At 37.7% G+C, this 22,007-nt stretch overlaps 1 protein-coding gene across 1 annotated transcript in view; it reads left to right on the forward strand.

Moving 5' to 3' along the window:
* kansl1b (KAT8 regulatory NSL complex subunit 1b) overlaps nucleotides 1-22,007 on the forward strand; it is a gene marked incomplete at its 3' end in the record, with an annotated part of 67,873 nt that overhangs the window by 4,914 nt on the left and 40,952 nt on the right. Inside the window, exon 2 of the mRNA XM_079893359.1 lies at nucleotides 17,936-19,217. Coding sequence (XP_079749485.1) covers nucleotides 18,025-19,217 — 1,193 coding nt within the window. The 5' untranslated portion in view covers nucleotides 17,936-18,024. The remainder of the gene's footprint in view (nucleotides 1-17,935; nucleotides 19,218-22,007) is intronic.

Consider the following 22,007-nt stretch of genomic DNA (forward strand, 5'->3'; position numbering starts at 1 on the left):
GTGCTCTAAGCGATGTCACGCGTTTTTTAGGCCAAAACATTTTTTGTCACATACAGCAAACATCTTCTCACCATCCGCTAGCTGCCTGTCCCCTGAACACACTGTAAAAAAAACACGGTCTCTGTAAACACCCCAGGCTCCACAAACAGCAAGAAAAACAATCTGGGCTAACCCGCACCACGAAACATAACAAACTGTTCCAGCCAATAACCGGCAAGAAGGATTTGGGGGTGAGGTTTGGGAGGTTAGTGCGCGCGGATGAGGAGGAGGGAGGGTCTAGCTAGCCTCCATTTTGTTTGACAATACTTTAAACGTCAACAAAAAGTGACGTCACCCAACATCACTTAGAGCACCTTTAATGGTTTAAAGAAGCCTCTGCTGGTTTATTCAGTTGTGAACTGATAAAAGCGTAAAAACGTAAACGTGAGATACAGGTCAGTGGAACAACAAAAAGTGCAAGGTCTAGAGATGCAGTTTTTTAAAAGTTGAATTTCTTTTAATTTGAGCACTTAGGGCTGGGCGATATGGCCCAAAAAAAAAAAAATCACTTTTTTTTTTATATCAGTCAATATCGATAATTATCACGATAAAAGTCAAATCATTATTTCTTTCAAGTTTAAAGGCAGATTCTAGCACGTTTACATTGAAAAACAATTGAAAAGTAGCGCGGTGGCATGGAAAAATGCATTCTGTGTGAATGGCCCTTTCAGCAAATCAATTCGAATGAATGCAGACAACGATGATTAATATTCATTAACCCAGCAGCTCATCATCAGACCTTAGTGTCTTTTATATTGTTATTAGTATTAGAATCAGTAGTGGTATTATCTTATCAGTATTGTTAATTATTATATATATATATATATATATATATATATATATATATATATATATATATATATATATATATATATTATTTATTTATTATTATTATTATTATTATTATTTTTTTTTTTTTGTAGAAACACTGAATGACCAACATCTCAAGCATCAACAACCCTAATTTCTGTTAAAATGACAAATATGCATTCATACATGGTTACCAAGTTTTAGTTCTAATTAGGCTATTGAAGTTCTATCATAAAAAAATGCTTGATTGACTGATGTTAAAAGTGTAGTTGTTTTGCTTTCAGATCATATCACATATGAGTGTATCTTAATGTAAAAAGCTGTGCCATTTTATGAAGATAAGATGGGGGTTGTTTTGACAAAAAAATAAAATAAACAAGGCTCAAACATTTCGTAACAGACATGCGTGTTTAGTTGAGCAATTCCATCAAAAAAACTGACAGTTTGCCTGTAAAGCATTGAAATAAATATCAGTAAATAATGGTTACTTAAATAATGTAATAAAGGTAAATATAAAAAAAAACACAAAAAACATTTGTTTTATATTTCCACACAAAGATGCGTGATATAGGCCTAGCCTACCACTCTGCGCTTTGAGAGGGATGTGCATGTATCTTCATGCTTTCTACTTGTAAAAGGTCTGAAGTGCGAATTTTATCTTCCACAAAGGCAAGACATTTAAGCGATGTTTAATTTTGCCCTGCCAGAGAAAGCGAATAATCGGCATTAGATAATTACTGAGTAGAATACTACAAAATAATACATTATCTGCCTCATTCTGTACAAGAAGCCACTTTAGATCCCAAATGAAAGTTATTTCAAACACTCGACTGACGTTATCAACAAGTTTGGAGTAAAAACATGTAGGCTAATGTTTGCTGCATTTTGCTTTTCAAATGCAATTGACTCAAACTCGCAGTGCTTGCAAAGATGGAGCAGAATTTACTGAGCTGATCGAGCCGCTCTGATCACACTGCCGCTCCTCAATATGAAACACGCTGTGCATATGTTTATTAAGTATCATGTTAAAGCATTTGCCTTTTGATAGTTATTACCATATTATGCATGCAAACATACTGATTGTCTGCTTAACAGAAGTCATTCTTTTTTGTATCAGTTCAGGAATCGACCTACAGCCTTGTCAATCCATACTGCACATATTTTCCTTTTCAGGAAAGGAAAGTCAGCAAGTTTGTCTACATCTTATTTTTCATTATATCCACTAGGGCTGTCATGATTCCTCGATTAAATTTGTGTACTCTATTTAAAAAAATCCTTGATTGCAATTTACCCATGTCGAGTAACCAGCAAAATACCGGAAGTGGCGGATTCCATGGAAGAGAATCCATGAACCATATTATTGGACCATTTTCTAAGGCTGTACGATGTATTAAAACAAATAAAACCAAAAACCAATTTAAAAACCATACTAAAGCATAGTGTTATTGTAAATTCACAAAGGCTGTGATTCAGTTAAATAAATATGCATTTTAAATATTTACATGCTTGTAGTTTACATGCGTATCAGAGCAGGGGCCTGTACCATGATGGTAGTTGAACAAACTCAGGGTTAAGGCTGCGTTGGTTTTCATTTATACTTCTGTGTCGTTGTCCGCGTTGACGTGCAATTACACATACAGAGGGAGCATGTGAAACCCGAGGGATCGGTTCTAGCAGACTAATCATTGCGCTTGCGGTCCGCGTAGAATTGACGTGTTGTTACATTTTTTGGAGAGGTGCACGTCAGGGTACGCCGAAGGGTATGCGTGCTACACGCCGTGAGTTCGACGCAGAAGTATAAATTGGGCTTTACAGAATTAGTTTTGAGTTGACAAAACCAAACCAATCCAACCAGGCTTTGTTGGTACCATGATGCTGATCATCAACTTTCTCTGTCAACTCAGGCTTTGATCCTGAGCAGGGATGGAAATTAGCACCCGCCACCAGCCAAATGCGGGTGATTTTGTGTTGTGGCGGGTAAACTCGCTTCACCTACCGGCCACCGTGGCGGGTAAATAAAAATAGCATACTGTTTCACACAGACGGCGGACACTTTTAGAAAAAAAAAAAAATGTGGCGTTACATCGCAGGCGTTAAGAGCTGGTTAAGAGGTCTGCAGAGAAAACATCTTTGCCTTAACTTAACATTGAAATCACTCGCGCCGGACGCGCTATACGCACCGACGGGAACGCGACGGTGGAGCGTTTTTAAGATTTCCACTCTGAAGGGTGGTTTCACTTTTTTGCGTTTTTAAGCCCCAAAAACGCCGTCGCCGTCTAAACGAAAGGCACATCTGATAAAATATTTTTACGTTTTCACCCGCGAGCGTTCTCGTGTAAACAGGGCCTAATAGTTTCATTGTTGGGACTAAAAACGTAAAACTGGAAGCCATAAAATACCACGAATCATCCAAATGCCACATCCAGGTAAAAAAGAGAAATATATATATATATAAGAGAGAAAGAGTGTATAAGAGAGAAATAGAAAATGTCAGTATTTCATTGAGACTTGAGATTAAATAAACTGCTTAAAGGGATACTCCACTTTAAAATGAAAATTCTGTCATCATATATTCACCCTCATGTTGTTTCAAACCTGTATGAATTTCTTTCTTCTGCTGAACAGAAAGGAAGATATTTAGAAGAATGTCAGTAACCAGACAGTTTCTGGTCTCATTGACTTCCATGGTATGTTTTTTTCCTACTATGGAAGTCAATGAGACCAGAAACTGTCTGGTTACTGACATTCTTCTAAATATCTTCCTTTCTGTTCAGCAGAAGAAATAAATTCATACAGGTTTGAAACAACATGAGGGTGAATATATGATGACAGAATTTTCATTTGTAAGTGGTATTAATTTTCACATGCAGTTACACATTGTCGGTTAAAAATAAGAAAGTGGCTGGTAAAAACATTGAGTGGCTGGTAGATTTTGAAATCCACCAGCCACAGTGGCCGGTGGACAAAAAAGTTAATTTCCATCCCTGATCCTGAGTTTAGGTGTGACATCAGTAGCGAACAGCCAATCACATGCTGAGAAAGAGTGAAACCGATTCATTTCTTGCAAGAGAAGCTGCGCGATTCACTTCTCTCTTCTGCAGAATATTACGAGATAATGAAAAATATTATGAATTTAAAATAATTTACACAGCAAGAATAAAATAGCTGTCTAAGAGGACAACTAAAAGAAAAGGTCTTGCTATGTCTGTGCAAGCAAAAGTTGTGAAGTTACAGTTGATAAAGGTTTAGAGAGAATTGAACATTTAAGCTCACATAGTCATTTTATAACTTTATCTATTGATTCTAAACCGTATTAGCCTATATTACCTTTATATTTATTCATTTAAACTGCGTAATAATAATTGATAAACTAAAATTGTACATGTGTGATCGATTAAGGGTATAACAATTACATAAATCATATCTAAATCATTCAAAATTATTATTCTAAATAAGCATTACTAAAAGCCAGGAGATTTTTTCTTTAAAAATCATTTCCTATGTAGTGACCTTTAATTTGGATTAGAAACAGGTGGAGTGACTTTATCGCATCAGACATGTCACTTTGTTCACAGCTGATTGGTCCAAGTTCGGTTTGCAACCTCTTACCTGGAGCATAACCTGCCCGAGACCAGGTTAGCCGTGGAGCGTAAGTTACTATGGCGATGAACACTGCTAAAAGCCAAACCACTTTCATGGTGGCTAAAACCCAGGATTGGCACAAACTAAACTGAATCATACCTGGCTAGCCACCTAAACCGGGTTCAGGGTATAGGCCCCAGCTCCAGTCACAATAAATGCTGCTCAACATAAACTGTTTTCATTTACGTGCGTGGAGCGCATCTCAAACTCCATCTCTGCATATGCTGAGAGTTTGGGTTGCTTATAACGTTCATGTGGGAACGCAATGTGTGCAATTTCATCAGATTTGTAGGGCAAATCATTAATAAACAGATACACCAACACACATTTCTAAATATGCTAACAGTTAATTGTGATTTCAAAATAAGTTTAACCCCTCGCTTAAGTGTGCATGTTTTGATGTCCACATATTCTTGTTCAAGAAGTTACAGTGGCTGTAGCATTTCTTTCGTAAAGAAGTGGCCCAATATTAAAGATTAAGTAAACATTTGAAATAAATGTTGTTTGGCCAATATTAAATAAGGATTTGATCTGCTGTGAAGTGTAAAAACAGCAATCACCAGGCCGTTGACGCCTTCTGCAGGCATTTGTTATAATACATATTGTAGGCCTACTTAAGTTGATTTGTTTATATATTTATATTAGGGTTGGGCTATATATATATATATATACACTCACCTAAAGGATTATTAGGAACACCATACTAATACTGTGTTTGACCCCCTTTCGCCTTCAGAACTGCCTTAATTCTACGTGGCATTGATTCAACAAGGTGCTGAAAGCATTCTTTAGAAATGTTGGCCCATATTGATAGGATAGCATCTTGCAGTTGATGGAGATTTGTGGGATGCACATCCAGGGCACGAAGCTCCCGTTCCACCACATCCCAAAGATGCTCTATTGGGTTGAGATCTGGTGACTGTGGGGGCCATTTTAGTACAGTGAACTCATTGTCATGTTCAAGAAACCAATTTGAAATGATTCGAGCTTTGTGACATGGTGCATTATCCTGCTGGAAGTAGCCATCAGAGGATGGGTACATGGTGGTCATAAAGGGATGGACATGGTCAGAAACAATGCTCAGGTAGGCCGTGGCATTTAAACGATGTCCAATTGGCACTAAGGGGCCTAAAGTGTGCCAAGAAAACATGCCCCACACCATTACACCACCACCACCAGCCTGCACAGTGGTAACAAGGCATGATGGATCCATGTTCTCATTCTGTTTACACCAAATTCAGACTCTACCATCTGAATGTCTCAACAGAAATCGAGACTCAACAGACCAGGCAACATTTTTCCAGTCTTCAACTGTCCAATTTTGGTGAGCTCGTGCAAATTGTAGCCTCTTTTTCCTATTTGTAGTGGAGATGAGTGGTACCCGGTGGGGTCTTCTGCTGTTGTAGCCCATCCGCCTCAAGGTTGTGCGTATTGTGGCTTCACAAATGCTTTGCTGCATACCTCGGTTGTAACGAGTGGTTATTTCAGTCAAAGTTGCTCTTCTATCAGCTTGAATCAGTTGGCCCATTCTCCTCTGACCTCTAGCATCAACAAGGCATTTTCGCCCACAGGACTGCCGCATACTGGATGTTTTTCCCTTTTCACACCATTCTTTGTAAACTCTAGAAATGGTTGTGCATGAAAATCCCAGTAACTGAGCAGATTGTGAAATACTCAGACCGACCCGTCTGGCACCAACAACCATGCCACGCTCAAAATTGCTTAAATCACCTTTCTTTCCCATTCTGACATTCAGTTTGGAGTTCAGGAGATTGTCTTGACCAGGACCACACCCCTAAATGCATTGAAGCAACTGCAATGTGATTAGTTGATTAGATAATTGCATTAATGAGAAATTGAACAGGTGTTCCTAATAATCCTTTAGGTGAGTGTGTATATATATATATATATATATATATATATATATATATATATATTAGGGTGGTCCTTATTTTTAAAGTATCCAATTGTCATGCTCTTAACCCTTCAAATTGTTCCTTTATATAAGAAAATACAGCATGCCAATTTTTATGGCAGTAACATAATAATTACTGGTAGCTCAATAGCTTTAAACTTTCTGAGATTTTGATGATTTTCGTAAAAAAAGATCATTTGATTTGATATTGTACCTGGCTAGTAAAATTCCAAAAAAAATCTCCATAAAAGCATCTAATGCACCATATATTCCTAAATATCTATTTTAGATACATATCTCAGTTTACTTACTTTAGAAACTAAATCCAAATTAATCCATCCATGACCCGGTTTAGCAGATTTAGCCTACCTTTCCTGGTGGAATCAATACATATTTCTATTGATGATCACCTTGGTTATTGTTTGGGTTTAGAACACATTTTTTGGTTTAAAAAATTACATTATGTTCCTTGAAATTGACCCGGAACTTTGGCCGAATCAAGCAGATTATCAGGAGGCACAGGCAACCATGCAATGAAAGTAGTCAATGATCACGCCGAGAGAGGAGAATCTCACACACTCTGAAGAACAATTGCAGTTTCTCCTTCATGTGGTGGAAGATCACCGACGGATCTATCCAGACTGCAAAAAGTCAACACTGGCTGCTGAGCATCAGAAATGAGGGATTGTTGAAAACTTTGTGCTTTTTTGAGATTGTTGTCATGTCAGTGTTGCTCTGATTTCAATAAAATGTAGTTCATTTGCAGCAAATTTTAATATTACTTGCATATCACAATACCACCGCACAGCTTAACATAGGCAATCTTCCACATGATTGAGCTACCTCTAAATATAATTTTTTTTGTCAACATTTTTGCATATTTCTAATTTTGAAGTTAAAAGGAACAGTTTAAAAGGTTAAGACACTAACATTTTGCACCAAAAAAAAAAAAAAAAAAAAATTGGACTTGATAAGGACCACCCTAATATATAATATATATATATATATATAATATAGGATGCGTTTGGTTAAGTTCATGAAGAATGCAGTAAAGCACTTAATTGTACCGGTGATCATCTTTATCTTTAGCGTGCGCAGCTCAAACAGCAATGTACATTAATAACTATGATTGGGCCTGTCATAAACATGCCATTATAATGAGAATACTATTGTAATAAAACTTAGTAAATTCTCTGGGTTTAGTTGCTGTTTCTGCGCATTGTTGTGGAAATAGCACGTCCAGAACAGGGATTACATATTCTGACCAGCACAGTCAAGTTTGCTTGTGCATTCACGTCATTTTGTACAGATATATGATAAGTTGTATGTAATATAAATATCTGATTTATCTCATATAGGATGCGTTTCATTGATTTGAACAACCTGCTAGAAAAGTTCTTCAGTTTCCCGGTGCTCGTTCTCATCAGCTTCAGTGTGCGCGATCAAACAGCAATGCAAAACATTAAAAGCTATGATTGGGACTGTCATATCATTATAATTGTATACACTATTGTAATAAAAAGTTGTAAATTCTTTGGGTTCAGTTGCATTTATCAGCACCCGTTGAGTTGATTAACCTTCTTGCAAAGCAATTCAGTTTAACGTTCGTTCCGTTCAGCTTCTAGTCCAGTCATTCTAAGAAAAAAAGGTTGAACAAATTGCAACAGAAGCAAACTCAACTGATTTTGTATCCCCAGAAACAGTCCCACGGACCCAGCCCCAAACCCAATCTCTTAAAAATGAATAAAGGCTGGTTTAAAGTACTTCTTCCTGCCTCTGTGTATTAATGCTCATGGGTAGCCTAAATGGGTTCCATTCAGACCTTAACATTTAGTCTTATACTGTTATATGTCAACAAGATTCAACAAGACATTTTCACCTGGCTAAACCCAATGTTTAGATCTGTTGTGGTATTTATGCAAATTAGCACATACGTAATTAGATTTGTTTGTCTTGATATAAGTAATCAACTCAGTAATTTTCATGGTGATTTCTAAAGGTTAAAATTTTTACCCAATTCACGTAAGAAAAAGAATGAATAGCCTAGGCTCTTTGGGTCTTTTTCGAAACTTTCCCCTAATGGGATTCTTCTGGACTTTTTTTTTTTTTTTCTTACTCAGGACATATTGAGGATACAAAATCAGTTGAGTTTGCTTCTGTTGGAATTTGTTCAAGGTTGACCCCCATTTTGGCTTAAAATGCACGCGCGCAAAATAAAATATGGTTAAAAAAAATTCTAAAACATTAATGCGTTATTAATAACTCATATTATTTTCATCAACAATATGGTTTGATTTAAAATAATTTCCTTATTGTCCATGTGGAGGTGATTCCATTTTATTTATCCATGGCACATGCATTTTGTTTCTTTATATGCAGCCCAATGTTATCCAATGACTTGTTTGTATCTAATTTTTTGTTAGGCAATAGATTTTTTGGTAACACTTTACAATAAGGTCTCGATTGTTAATGCATTAACTAACATGAACTAACAGAGAGCAATAGCCTTTGTTAATGTTAGTTAATAAAATATTTGTGTTCATGTTAGATCACAGTGCATTAACTAAGGTTAACAGATACAACTTTGGATCTTAAAAATTTCTTATAAAGTGTTGAGCTACATTAAGCTACATTAAGATTAATAAATGCTGTAGAAGTATTGTTCATTATTTGTTGGTTCATGCTAACTAATACTAACAAAATGAAACCTTATTATAAAGTGTTACCATTTTTTTATAAAGGAAGTTGGCCATAGGAGTGTAAAATTAATTTGAGAAGTTAAGGAATCTTACACTGGTTCAAACTAGGCTACTGTATTGTATATGTATGATTTATGTTGAAGTGTTTGGGACATTGACTTTTAATGGTGAGCCTTTTGTTTGTATTCAGACTATCAAAGTATATAAAAATTTGAATTTAGATTGATCGGCCAATATATCGGTATCAGCCAAAATTGTAATATTGGTGCATCCCTAATAGGGATGCGCGGTATACCGGTACTGCAAAAATACCGGTATATATTATATTTCAAACGGTACAATATCATAATTTTGCTCAATTCGGTATTTAATGCGCTGCTGTTTCGAAGTTCACCGCTAGGCGGCAGTGCGCTACCCAAACTGACGCGGGTCACGCACAACCGGCAAACGGTGACAACGGAGGAACACGATGGATCAAACAGATGAAGCTCATTCTACACGCCCGAAATTAATAAATAAAGAGAGCAGTAGGAGTGAAATATAGCATTACTTTGCCTACAAAAGTAATAAGAAAGGTGAAGCAACAGACCTCAATGCACCACTCTACAAACACTGCTTTAAATTTGCGACGGGAGGCAACACATCAAATCTGGCTAACGTTGAGCACTTGTCACTTGATCATCCTGACTTGTTCAAAGAGTTCAGAGATCGACAGGTGAGTCCATCATTCAACTGTTTTAATTTAGACTTTTATTCATAGCGCACATACATAAAAGCTTATCAATTAAATATGACACGGTAAACACGAAAGCTCAAATGTGCTTGCATGACACGCTAGAACCAATGAAGTTTAGGTCTCATAATTTTTGCACTTTCAAACAATCATATATTAATTGAATTTGAATGAATAAAGAGATTAGTGATATTCATTTTAGTATTAGTGATAGTAAAATGAATGGCATATCACTGCTGCTGTGGCGAGTGCGACCCCTAGAGGAATCTAAGGAATCTAGAGTAATAGTAGTAATATGGATATTACTAATATGAATGTTAGAGTAACACTTTACATTTAAGCTACATTTGTCAACATTCATTAGGTAACCTGACCTAACCGTATTATAGCATTTATTAATCTAGATCAATCAGTAATTATTATTTAAATATACTAATACATGTTTAGCATGTTAACATTAGGCCTACTTTATATGCAATGCATTAAACTAATATGAACCCAAACACAAACCAAACAGTAATCAAACCAAGATGAATAAATGCTATAAATGTTGATAATTCTCTGTTAATGCATGACAGCTAAAAATTAGTCATTTCATTATTCTATTATTATTCTATATGAATCAATTATTATAGATATTAACCTATTTTAATTGTATCATTTCAGGTTTCTTTCTTTTTTTTCAAAATCAAAATTTAATCTACTGTAAGTTCCCTGACTGTTTTTTATTTATTTATTTTAACATTTTGATACTTTTTGTTTGCACATTCAGTACTGCAGAGTTTCAAGCAGTGTTTTTTAATAAAATTGTTTCAATTCACTTAAATTTTGAGGCTGGTTATTTGTCACCTGTGGTATCGATTTAGTATCGATACCGAGGTATTAGGTTCTGGTACCGTACCGAAACCAAAATTATGGTATCGAGCCATCCCTAATCCCTAATTGTTATTGTATATGTAATTTTAAGTCATTTTAAAGGCTTAGGTCTTTGCTTAGGCCTTTTTTTATTACCACAAAATGAATCGTCAAAATAATCAACTGATTACTCGATTGCAAAAATAATCGGTAGTGACAGCCCCTAATATCCACCATATTGCATTATAGTTATTTGTCGGCATATGCCATTTTAATAAAATGTTTTTTGTAGGATATCTCTGCTCTTGTCATTGTGGTTCCATTGTTTTCATGGGACACTGCTCTTAAGAAGAATTTAAATAAGGTCAGGTTTGTTTGGACTAGTAGTAGTGCTGGGTGGTATACAAGTTCATACCAAATACCGGTGTTTATTTTTGTTATGATATGAATTTTTAATATACCGCAATACCAGCGCATGTCGCATAAAGTTCGGAACGTGGCGCGGCGTGGCGTAACACTGTTTGAGTGTTTCACTGTTGCACTGTGGTGATGCACAGCTGTATGTGTTACTAAGCGTTACACATTACACAAGTCAAAACGCAGCACTGGTGTTTTTATATGAATGTATCTTTTGAAGGGAACTGACTGTCTTTAGAAAAGTTTCAATGTTATTTTAATTTAATCTTTCTCTATCTTTCCTGATAAAGCAGCGTTTATGAGTACTGCGCTGCTTTGTGTACAGTCAGCCGCTACAGGGGAAACCGCTATTTCTGCTGCTCCTAAAACGCCTCCTGCTGGCTCCTCTTTGTAAACAGCATCATTTTGTGGGGCCTGCAAACCTGTATTAATACTAGTGTGGAATTTTTCTACAATATTCACTCATGAAGTCAATCTACTGCAGTATTTCCTCTCTCAATCAGTAGAAAATGTGGTTAACACCTAGTCATGCTTAAAAAAATATATACCGTGAAACCGGTATAATTTTGAAAAATACCATGATATACATTTTGGGTCACACCGCCCAGCACTAACTAGTAGTTCCTTAATGGAGATAGTGGTTAAAAGCTCTGTTACAAGATTCCAAGTAGAGGACTTCAACTTGAGGCAGTGTCACATTTTTAATGATCTACAGCAAAATAGAGCGACCTTTGGTGAAAACTAAGTGAATATTTAATGACTACAATAGTAACGTCTCGCTAGAAATGACATCAAAAGTGATGGGATATCAAAGGCAGCAAAGGATACATCTATGCTGCCTTGAAAAATCGATCAGATGAAGGTATCTCAGGAGACAGGAAGTGATACTAACATTGCATTTAGACGTACCTTGATGCCTTCCGACCTTGAAATGCATCATCCGAAGGCAGCATTTATCAGTGTTCGGATGCAGCCAATGAGTGAGTCATTGAATCATTGATTCAGCTAATTCGTTCTAAAAAGCTGATTGCTCAGAGATGCAAAACAGTGCTGTGGACTTTGTTTGGAACTATTTTCATTTGTGGATTTGATGTCTAAAATGTAAGTCGTTGTTTATTAAACTGTACGTTGTATAAAATCAATGTCATATTTTTAATCATTAGGGTTGGGTATCAAAACCCGGTACTAATATGGAACTAGGGATGGGCATGAGTACTTGAGCACTCGTGCGTGACAGCAACGATCGATCGTGAAAACGATGATTGCCCAAAAAAATAAACATTTTTCTCTTTTTCTGATTGGTTATTGCTGCATTTGGGGCGGTTCCTGAGGTCTGATTTGTTAGCGTTAGACATTATAATGAGAAAACGACTGTAATAGAATGTTGTAAGTTCTTTGTGCTTTAGTTTTTCAGCGCGCTGAGAGTGCGTCCAGTTGTAAGATTACTTTTATGTTGTCTATAACTGATTAATCTCAAATAAGAAGCGTTTGGTTGAGTTTAATAACGAGCTAGCAAAATGCATCAGTTTACCGACCGTTCATTCACTCATCAGTTTCAGCTCAAATGGAATGTCCGACATTATTGACTTTGATTGGGTTATTTGAGACGGTCAAATTCCTTTTAGATAGACTTGATAGGCAAAAATCATTGATGATATTAATAATGCAGTAGTGTTATTTTGTTCTCATTTTTTATTTAAAGTTGTTTCTCGTAAGATGGCTTCGAAAATGCGCAATGATGACTGTAATCACTTTCTATCATGAAAAATAAAAAATTAAGTGCAAGATGTGCAGCGTCAATATTAGGGCTGAACGATACATCGAATTTTCATCGTCATCGCAATATGAACTCGCGCGATGAACACATCGCAACAGACAGCCTGACACGATGAATAATGCCTGGTTCAGATTACAAGATTTTTGTGTCTGTTACGATAGTCACGGTGTCAGATTACACTATTTTGACTCCTAAAATCTTGTCGTGTCGTGGACAGTGTCAGACTACACGTTGTTTTCCGACCAGTCATCGCGTGCTGTCACACGCACACATTCACTCGCACGCACACACACACTCGCAAACGAATAAACGTTTGACCTAACACACAAATAACCTATTAAAGCAGACATGGGAACAGTATAGCTAACATTCACATTTGAATATTTATCGCAAGTCATATCGTCATCGCAATATTAAACAATGTTATCGCACATCTCAGCTTTTCCTCATATCATGCAGCCCTAGTCAATATACACAGAGCATTATAATGAGAGCAGGATTATGATAGATTGAATGTTGTAAATTCTCTGTGCTTTAGTTGTCCGTGTGTCAGCGTGAGACACGGGCAAGAGCGCAAATAGAGGTTCCATTTCAGACCATAGACTGTAAAAAACTAGTTCACATGCGCATTCACGTCCTTTTGTGCAGATGCAAGTTGTAATATTACTTTTATGTTATGTATCTAGGATGTCTGATTATTAATCTAGGATGTGTCATAGAACTGGCTTCAGTTTACTGGAGATAATTTGCTCTTCAGCTTTACCTCAAGCAGCTATTCCTTTTAGATTCTTTTTTTTTTTTAGTTTCTTTTTCGATAACATTGATGTTCATATTCATAATCTAGCAGTTCTTTTTTTCTATTCATACGGTCATGTTTTCATTTTGGTCAACATTCATTTTCGTAACGGTCTTAAAATATTTTCATTTTAATGACTGACACGTCATGTATGTGGGGACCTGCGCCCTGTATATACCCGCCCCCGAATACTCGAGTACTCGTTTTTTGAGACCTGTCAATGATCGAAATGAGAAATTAACAAAAATGCCCATCCCTATATGGAACCGATACCCAAGTAATCGGTATGTAACCGGACCGAATCAAAACGCAGTGCCTCATTTCGGTGCCACTTAAATGTCTCAGCTGTCATCACCGCATGTGATCGCTGGTTAACCCTTTAATGTGTACGATCATTCAAACTGGTGTTCTTAGAACGTTCCGATCACGTGATCATCAACTTCTAAATTAAAATCTGCGTTCACGCGTTGGCTGGCGCTGAGCCAAGAGACAGACGCGCTCAGCACATTCACTTATCTATTTAAGAATAAAAAATATCAGCCAAGGACTGACTGACATGTAACGCAACCAATCACAGTTTGTTTTGTTCCACGTCATGTTTAGTATGAAAGTGTAAAGTCAATGTCCCTAAAATAACAGGCCAGCATACATAATAAACTATTAATTGAAGAACGTTATGCAAGTTTAGCTACTGCAACAATAGAGCCGCAAACTTCACATACTTTTGAAAATCCAGCATTCAGTTGATTCTGATAAGCGCTCATTGTCACAGTTGTAAACATGATGGCGTTGTTCTTCCACGAGGGGTTTCGCGTCACCAAGCGATACCCAACCCTAGTAATCAAGCTGATATTTGGAGAAAAACGGCGCTCTTCGTGTAATATTTTAACTATATTAAATGATATAAATATAAAAAGACATACAGGGGCATTTTGCCTCTTACCTTAAATCTGGGGGCATTATAGCCTAAATGCATTTTAATAGACTAAATCACGCCGTATAAGCTTACACACTAAATGTACACGCACGCTAGTCTAATCTACTAGACTACATCACGTAGTGTATGCATGCACTCAATGGGTGTTTTTTTGGTTGTTTTTTGTAAAGTGAGGGACATACTTGATAATGTCAGATCATTAAATCAACAATTACGATATCATAGACGATATATCGCACACCCCTGCAACACTGGCCCGATCAGTTTTGTCAACTGTCCCGAGTGTTGTTCACACTGGCCCCGGGCCATCGGCAGTCCTTGTTGTCGAGCCCTGCATTAACCAAACAGCTTAGGAATAGTTTGTTCAAAAGTTATCATTCTGTCAGAGTTTATCGTCAAAGAATCGATTGCTCAATTTTACTACAAGTCTGAATAATTAATTTAATCTTTCATGGTTCTTGTGCTTCCTTTTTGAAAGCTCAGTTAGCCTACTTGTTACTTCATGGAAAAGTAGTGTTTTGTGTTTTAAAATCTGCATGTCATTTTTGGATGATCTTTTCAAATTCAAAGTAGCCGTTTTCATTTTGAATAGAGGCAGTTTAGCTACCTTTTTCCCCATGTCATTTATTGTAATGGTAATCTTTACAAGACAAGGTGACGTTTCAGCATTGAGCCATGTTGCTTTAGTGTGAGTCACCCCACTCCATTTTTATGTCTTAAGAACCTAAGTCTCTTTGCGAATTAATTGTGTCTCTGCTCTCAAAATATTCACCAAATCTGTTAAGGCGCATGGCACATCAGCTTGTTAGATTTAATAAGAATGGTTTACATTTAAAGGGTTTTGACAGTGCAGAATGAATTGGTTTATGTTACAGATTTAGTTATTGGTTCTGTCAACTTCAACCTGCATTCAAAGTCAGTTTGAATGTCACGGTCTGTTGTCATTGTTTTGAGAATGAGAATTGGCCTAAATATTTCTGATGTCTCTGTCTGAAGGCTGTAGTTTCACAGTTACTTGATGTAGAAATATGCTCATATCTATTTAGTTGGTCTCCATATGAAACTGTCCTTGTGTCTGGCTATTTGTTTTTTCCTCTTAAGGTTTGACCTACATTGATACTGTCTACCGTTAAGCAGTGGTCCTCAACTGGTGGATCATGAGTCGTAATTGGTAGTATCTCTGTTAAAATGCAAATAATAAAATGTAGCTTATCATATCACACATATTTACTGGGCTATATATCAAGTTTGTATGATATATCAATATATTTTTTATAAATGACAAATGATGAGGCAATACCATTTATATTGACATCAAGGCTCGAAATTGTGACCATTTTGGTCCCATATTCTCACGAAATTTAATCTGTGTGAATTTATTTGGCAGCATTTGTGGTGCGTTTTTTCTAGAGATGCACCAGCAGACCGGCCATAAATCGGAAACGGTTTTTAGTTTAATTTTAGCTGAGGCCTAAAAAAAAAAAAGTTTGGTTCCGGTTGGTGGTCAGTTGAGGTCATGGGTCGGTAGGTATTTTTTTTTTTTTTTTTTTTTTTTTTCCAGTGGCAGCAAGGGATAGGTTGGAAATTATTATTACTATTTTTAATTTTACTTTACAGTAGCGATGGATACTCTATTTTTTCATAACATAGGCTAGCCTACCAGGAGGAGCAGCACGCGCTAAAGTGCTTTCACATATGCTGCGTTTGCAGTGCAACTGATCCACGGCTGTACCACAAACACATACTCACTATTTGTACAATTGTGCGAATTTTATAAAAAAAAACAAAAAAAAATTTTGTCAGCAATGCGATTCTCTTTGTACACATATAGGCCTACACTCTTTAATAGACGTATTCACGTTTAAACACAATCTAAACAAACTATTATTCAATGCATTACTTCTATATAACTATATATTAAGTTGTTCAAGCAAGTGGTAAAATATTTAACCATGCACTTATATTAAAATCGCATACATAAATAAATCTTGCATGTCACAAAGAACTTGTTTTTCCACCTCCACGAATGAGACGAGTGTTGTTCATTATGTCGCCTTGTTGAAGTAAATTGTAGTTTTCCTTGATTTACCCCGGTCTTGAAGTAAAAAAAAAAATGACTGTGAAAAATAGTAGTATTTAGTTAAATGCATTTATGGTGAGATTACTACATTTTATTTTATTAAATGCATGCGCTGTCACTTTAATTCAGCGCGTGCAGCACAGCAAAAATAGACACGGTGCGGAAACGATCGCTGCACTGCTGTATACGCACCGCAGCTGGAACGGATTGCCGGACCGCATCTGCGTGGAGTGTGAAAGCTCGAACCTGTTAACATGGATATTAGGTAAAAAATACGCACTGCAAATGGAGTATGTGTGAATCGGGCGTCACACTCCACGCAGATGCGGAAAGTGTCCCCTTTGTAAAGTAAGTGACGACAACGATGTGTGAACGACCGTGTAGCTGCCTCGTTTGTTAGCATTGCTGGAGGACAACAGGCATCTTGCATCGCAAGAGTGCTATACAAAAACGGTGCTGTACAAAAACGTAATTATAGTTCGCCTTAAATTTTTTATTTGTGTATTTATTTAATTTGTATTATTTCTTCCCCAAGCTCATAAAATAAATTTGGGTCGCACATAAATTGACAGGGCCGGTCGGAAACTGGAACCAAACAATTTTTTTTTTTAGGCCTAATCTCAATTCTGGACTTTCATGCAAACTTCATTGCAATCATTTCCCGAAATGTCATTTTTGTGGAAATATAACACAGGCCGGAGATGCGACACACTGAAGACGGGCGCAAGGAGGAGAGTGCAGACACGCAGCAGAGAAAATACCAGACACAGCAAGATCACTGTTGGCGATGCTCGAAATATAGGAAGAGAAATATAAAAATTGAATTGAGTTGGGGATTTATATGAATGTATCTCCGAAGGAAACTGACTGTCTTCAGAATTATAGTTTCGATGGCATTTGTTTTTCCTCTTACCTCCATATAAAGTAATGTTTATAAATGCAATGCTGCTTTGTTTATAGCGGTACCCAAAGAAATGATTCTTTTCCATATGCTCCACCTGCTGTAAGAGTGAATTTGCATTTTCATTCAGTCTGTCCGTTTTTGTTTTGTGCAGGTGTCTTATGTAACAAAACCAACTGCTCATGCTACATTGTGTGTAGCATACTTGTTTGGATTGTGATTAAAATGCAGTGGTTGCCTCTAATTTCGAATGGCTACAGTTTTTTAAAGGCCAGTTTGGCCTGTTATAGAACAAATAAACCGCTAATGTTTCTTTGTCTTGTGTTATTTTCAGGCTGCCCCCTGGAACAGTGGTGGGTGGGTGGTGTGGAGCTGGCCTCGGCACCGGGAGAGGCCCCCTCGCCCGCCCCCTCCCAGCGCTGCATGGCTGCAATGGCGCCCGCTTTAACCGACGCGCCGGCCGAAACTCACCGCATACGCTTCAAACTGGCTCCGCCCTCCTCCACCCTCTCCCCGAGTGGCGTGGAGGAAAGTGGTACCACCAACCATATCCTCGTGTCCAGTAACGGCGTAGTCAAGCGCAAGGCCTCGGAGGAGCGCCCCTCTCGCGGGGCTGGCCCCTGCAAGCCCCTCGTTACCTCATATCACTGTTCAGATGTGACCTCTGTGTCCTCAGCAAAAGAGTCTCTCAAGCTGCAAGGTGTTCTACTGAAGACGCACAGCATCCTGCCAAACCTCATACCACGCAAGCACCAGGCTTTAGAGCTCTCTGAAGAGCAGCTAAAGAGCATCATGAGTGCCGGTGGAGGAGGTGGGCCATGTGGGCCGCCCACTGTCCAAGGCACCACTGTCAATGGCATGACAAAGAAAGTGACTAAACCGACTGAACGAGACAATGCAGTGACCTTTAATGGTGGTCAACATACTGTCGAGCAGGATTTGTCAAATCCGACTCAAACTGTCATTGCTACCAGGGGATTGACAACGAATGGTCCTCTTCGAGACGGTGCGGAGCAACACCAGCTGTCAACGGGTGAGTCCCAGAATTGCCCCAGCAATGGAGAACCTCCTGCAACATCCCCAACCTCCATTGCACCTTTCACAGTGGACAAAATCTCAGACTGTATTCCGCTAAGCAGTGAAGATCCGTTGGCGCTCTCGCTCGCTACCCAGCAAGACCCCTTAGGTGACCTTGGAGCGGAGCTAAGCGACCGTACCCAGCACAGCCAGAGCAGACAAGGGGAGATCGAGGCACGGCTACGGCGACTACGCAAACGGCTACAGGTGGTGCAGGCCAAGCAGGTTGAGCGCCATGTGCAGCAACAGTTGGGCGGACTACTCAAGAGCACGCTGGGTGCTCTGGATGCCAGACGGCAAAGAGGCCGATATGGTGACGACGCCCTCACCCCTCAGGAGAGGGACGGACTGGGACGTTTCCTGAAGGGTGGATCTATGCCGGCTGAATTAGAACGACTGTCCCTGAGTTGTACCACCAACCTGCAATCTGCCGAATGTGCTTTCGATTCCGATGCCACGGAAAGCAGCTCAGGAGGAGAAACTGATGTGGAGGAAGATGAATTGGCTCGGGTCGACATTGAGCAACGCCACATTCCTCTGTGAGTACCGACCTTCATTATTCCTCTGATAATGTGAATCTAGATGGTTTAATGATGTCGGATAAGTGCTTATGCAGGCTGGGTGATGCTGTTTCATGAAACCATTGCGTTCTCACATGTTAATGAATCATGATGTGCAGATGTTATTGACTGATTGTAAATTCAGTGAGTGGCTGTTGTACATATCTGTGCATTTGTAAGTGTAGATTTGTTCTTTCACTTCAAGATCACATTGATTGCTTTTGTTACAGAGGAGTTTTCTTGATAATGAAGGTGTTCATCTCTTGAATATCATTACTATTCTGGGTACACATGGACACAGGCCCTGCACTCTCTCTTACATACAGCAAGCCAGTCGTTCCCTTCCCAAGGGCAGAGCCTTGTTTAACCTGTTAAGCTTCACCAGTGCGTCGGCGCACTGAAGCGTTTTTTATTTATTTAATTCAAAATTACTATCAGATTTAATGTTATACCTTGACAAACTATACATCATTAAAAAGATATAAGACTCAAGTTTCAGTATTTGACCACTATTGTATTCTGAGAAACTCATAGTGACAGTTATGTCTTAATTTGTGTCAGGAGTTATGAAATGAAAAATGAGTCGATACCTTTAATATGAATTATGACCGTCAGCCGCTTTCATTCATAAAAAACTCCCGTGCTGTCGTCATGACAGCGATACACAAAACAACGTCCCTCAGGGCTTTAGCTCAAAAATGTGCAGATTTGGAGAAATATTGATAGATTCTTTTAGATTCACATCATATTTCTATAGACAGGAATAATATTTATTGAATTTATACCCAAATGCGTCAATGTAATCTTTATGAGCGTTTGGTATTCTAATTCACAGTGTTTTCAATTCATACCAATAGCCTGAGGGCGCTATATGCACAGTAATATAGTCCATATATAGAACATGAAGAAGAGGCATGATCATGTGACATTCCAGGAAGCCTCGAACACACACACAGCTAACAGAGATCGGCTGTAATCATGCAGATAAAAGATGTTTTGAAGACAATAAACATGATTGCAATGATATCTGATTTGCCTGTGTTCAAGCCATGCCAGGTATTTTTATAATAATAGATTATATTTATAATGTAATGCTAATCTATATAGACTTCATCATTGTGCATAATACTATCAAATAATATATTTTCTGTCTGATTTTTTTATCTGAAGCTAAATTAGATCACAGAAGATTATTTAAAACATTCGGCTTGAGTTATAAAGTACGTTTTGAGCATAAATATGGTTTTAATCTCATATATTGTCGTGTATTGATGGTGTGCTAAGCTAACATGCTAGCTAGCCCTAACTGTTAGTCACATGACATGGTCTTGAAAAACATTTAACTAAATACAGAGTTTTGGGCTTATTATCTTCAGATTTTAAACATAAAATGTTTAGACATGTGGCTTTAGCTGTAGTGCATTTCTAGATTGCTCCAGTGCCAATTTCAATTTTATTTTCATGAGGATGTTTCATAAAAAATAATTTCTAATAACTTTACAAAACTTTGAAGCTATTTATAACAATTTTTGTCATTACGACAATAATTAATTCTACATTTACAATAAACTGCCAGGTGTCAGCTTTCAAACGAGATCATACTTGTGCTTTTAGTACAAAGGGTTCATGAACTGTATCTGTTTTAGTTTGGGTATGTCATTTCCGGGGATTTTTCAAAAGTGGCGTTGCAGCTTAACAGGTTAAATACACTCAAATGGCAAAGGATTTTTCTTGAGAGGCAGTGTGTCACTTCCTTAAATCCATTCACACACTTTCTCATTCAGTTATTGGTCCTGTTTTAACCTCTGGTTAAGAACACACTGGACAAGTGGAAGGCAAAGATAAGGCACTGGTAACTTCTACTTCCTGTTGGTATTTGTTATATATATTTGTTTATTTTAGCTTGGGTTATTTTTTTCCTATCTTTCCAGTATTTGCTCTAATTTTCCCAATACTCAAACCCAGTAAATAATTCAGACATAAGGAAAGTAATCCTCTTTATGAGGGAAATCTAGATCAATGATAAAAGCATTGGCACATAAAACGTGTATATCTTTGATAAATACCACTTTCGCCTAATTTTGCTTTACTTGTTGTACAATAAATATCGGCTCCTCCATCGCTACAGGTCTTCAAGTGGTCTCTTTTGCTGCATCATTGTAGTTGTATGGTGTCTCAATAGCCCAGTGAGTCAGAATTTTTTTCTGGGGTTTTTGTGTTTTTTTTTTAACACAGACTAAGACTGCTCCATGAGGGGATAACCTACATTCAGTGGAGTCAGTCACATGACTATTGCGCAAGGACAAATAGGCTTACTTGCAGATTATGCGACGAGCATAGTGAAGCGTGTTGACAAAGGACTATTTAACTTATTTTAAGGTTTTTTTTTTTTTTACTTAACCGTGCCTTCCACACATCCATAGGTACTTTAAAATGGGGTTTTAGTCCTTTATTGATAAAGCAACAGATTCCTTTGAGTACAGCATGTTGTAACTTCATGCACGGTCTTTTTGTTAGGTAGGCCTAGTTGATTTGTCTTGCTGCTTAATCAGCCATTAAAGCCAGTGTCTTGATGTGCGAGGGGTCACTTGAGTGCAATTCAAAGCAAATCTGCAGTACCCAATGGGTCATTTGTGTTAGCCTAGTTTTTGCTTTATTGGTGGTAAACGGTTTCTTTCCTCAAGTCACTGGAAGGAAAATGTATCCCATATGATTTTTCATTATTGCTGTTTTTGATTCAGCTAGGTAGAGTTATTGAGATTTTATATT

This window comes from Squalius cephalus (genome assembly GCF_949319135.1).
Source record: "Squalius cephalus genome assembly, chromosome: 1".
NCBI lineage: Eukaryota > Metazoa > Chordata > Actinopteri > Cypriniformes > Leuciscidae > Squalius > Squalius cephalus.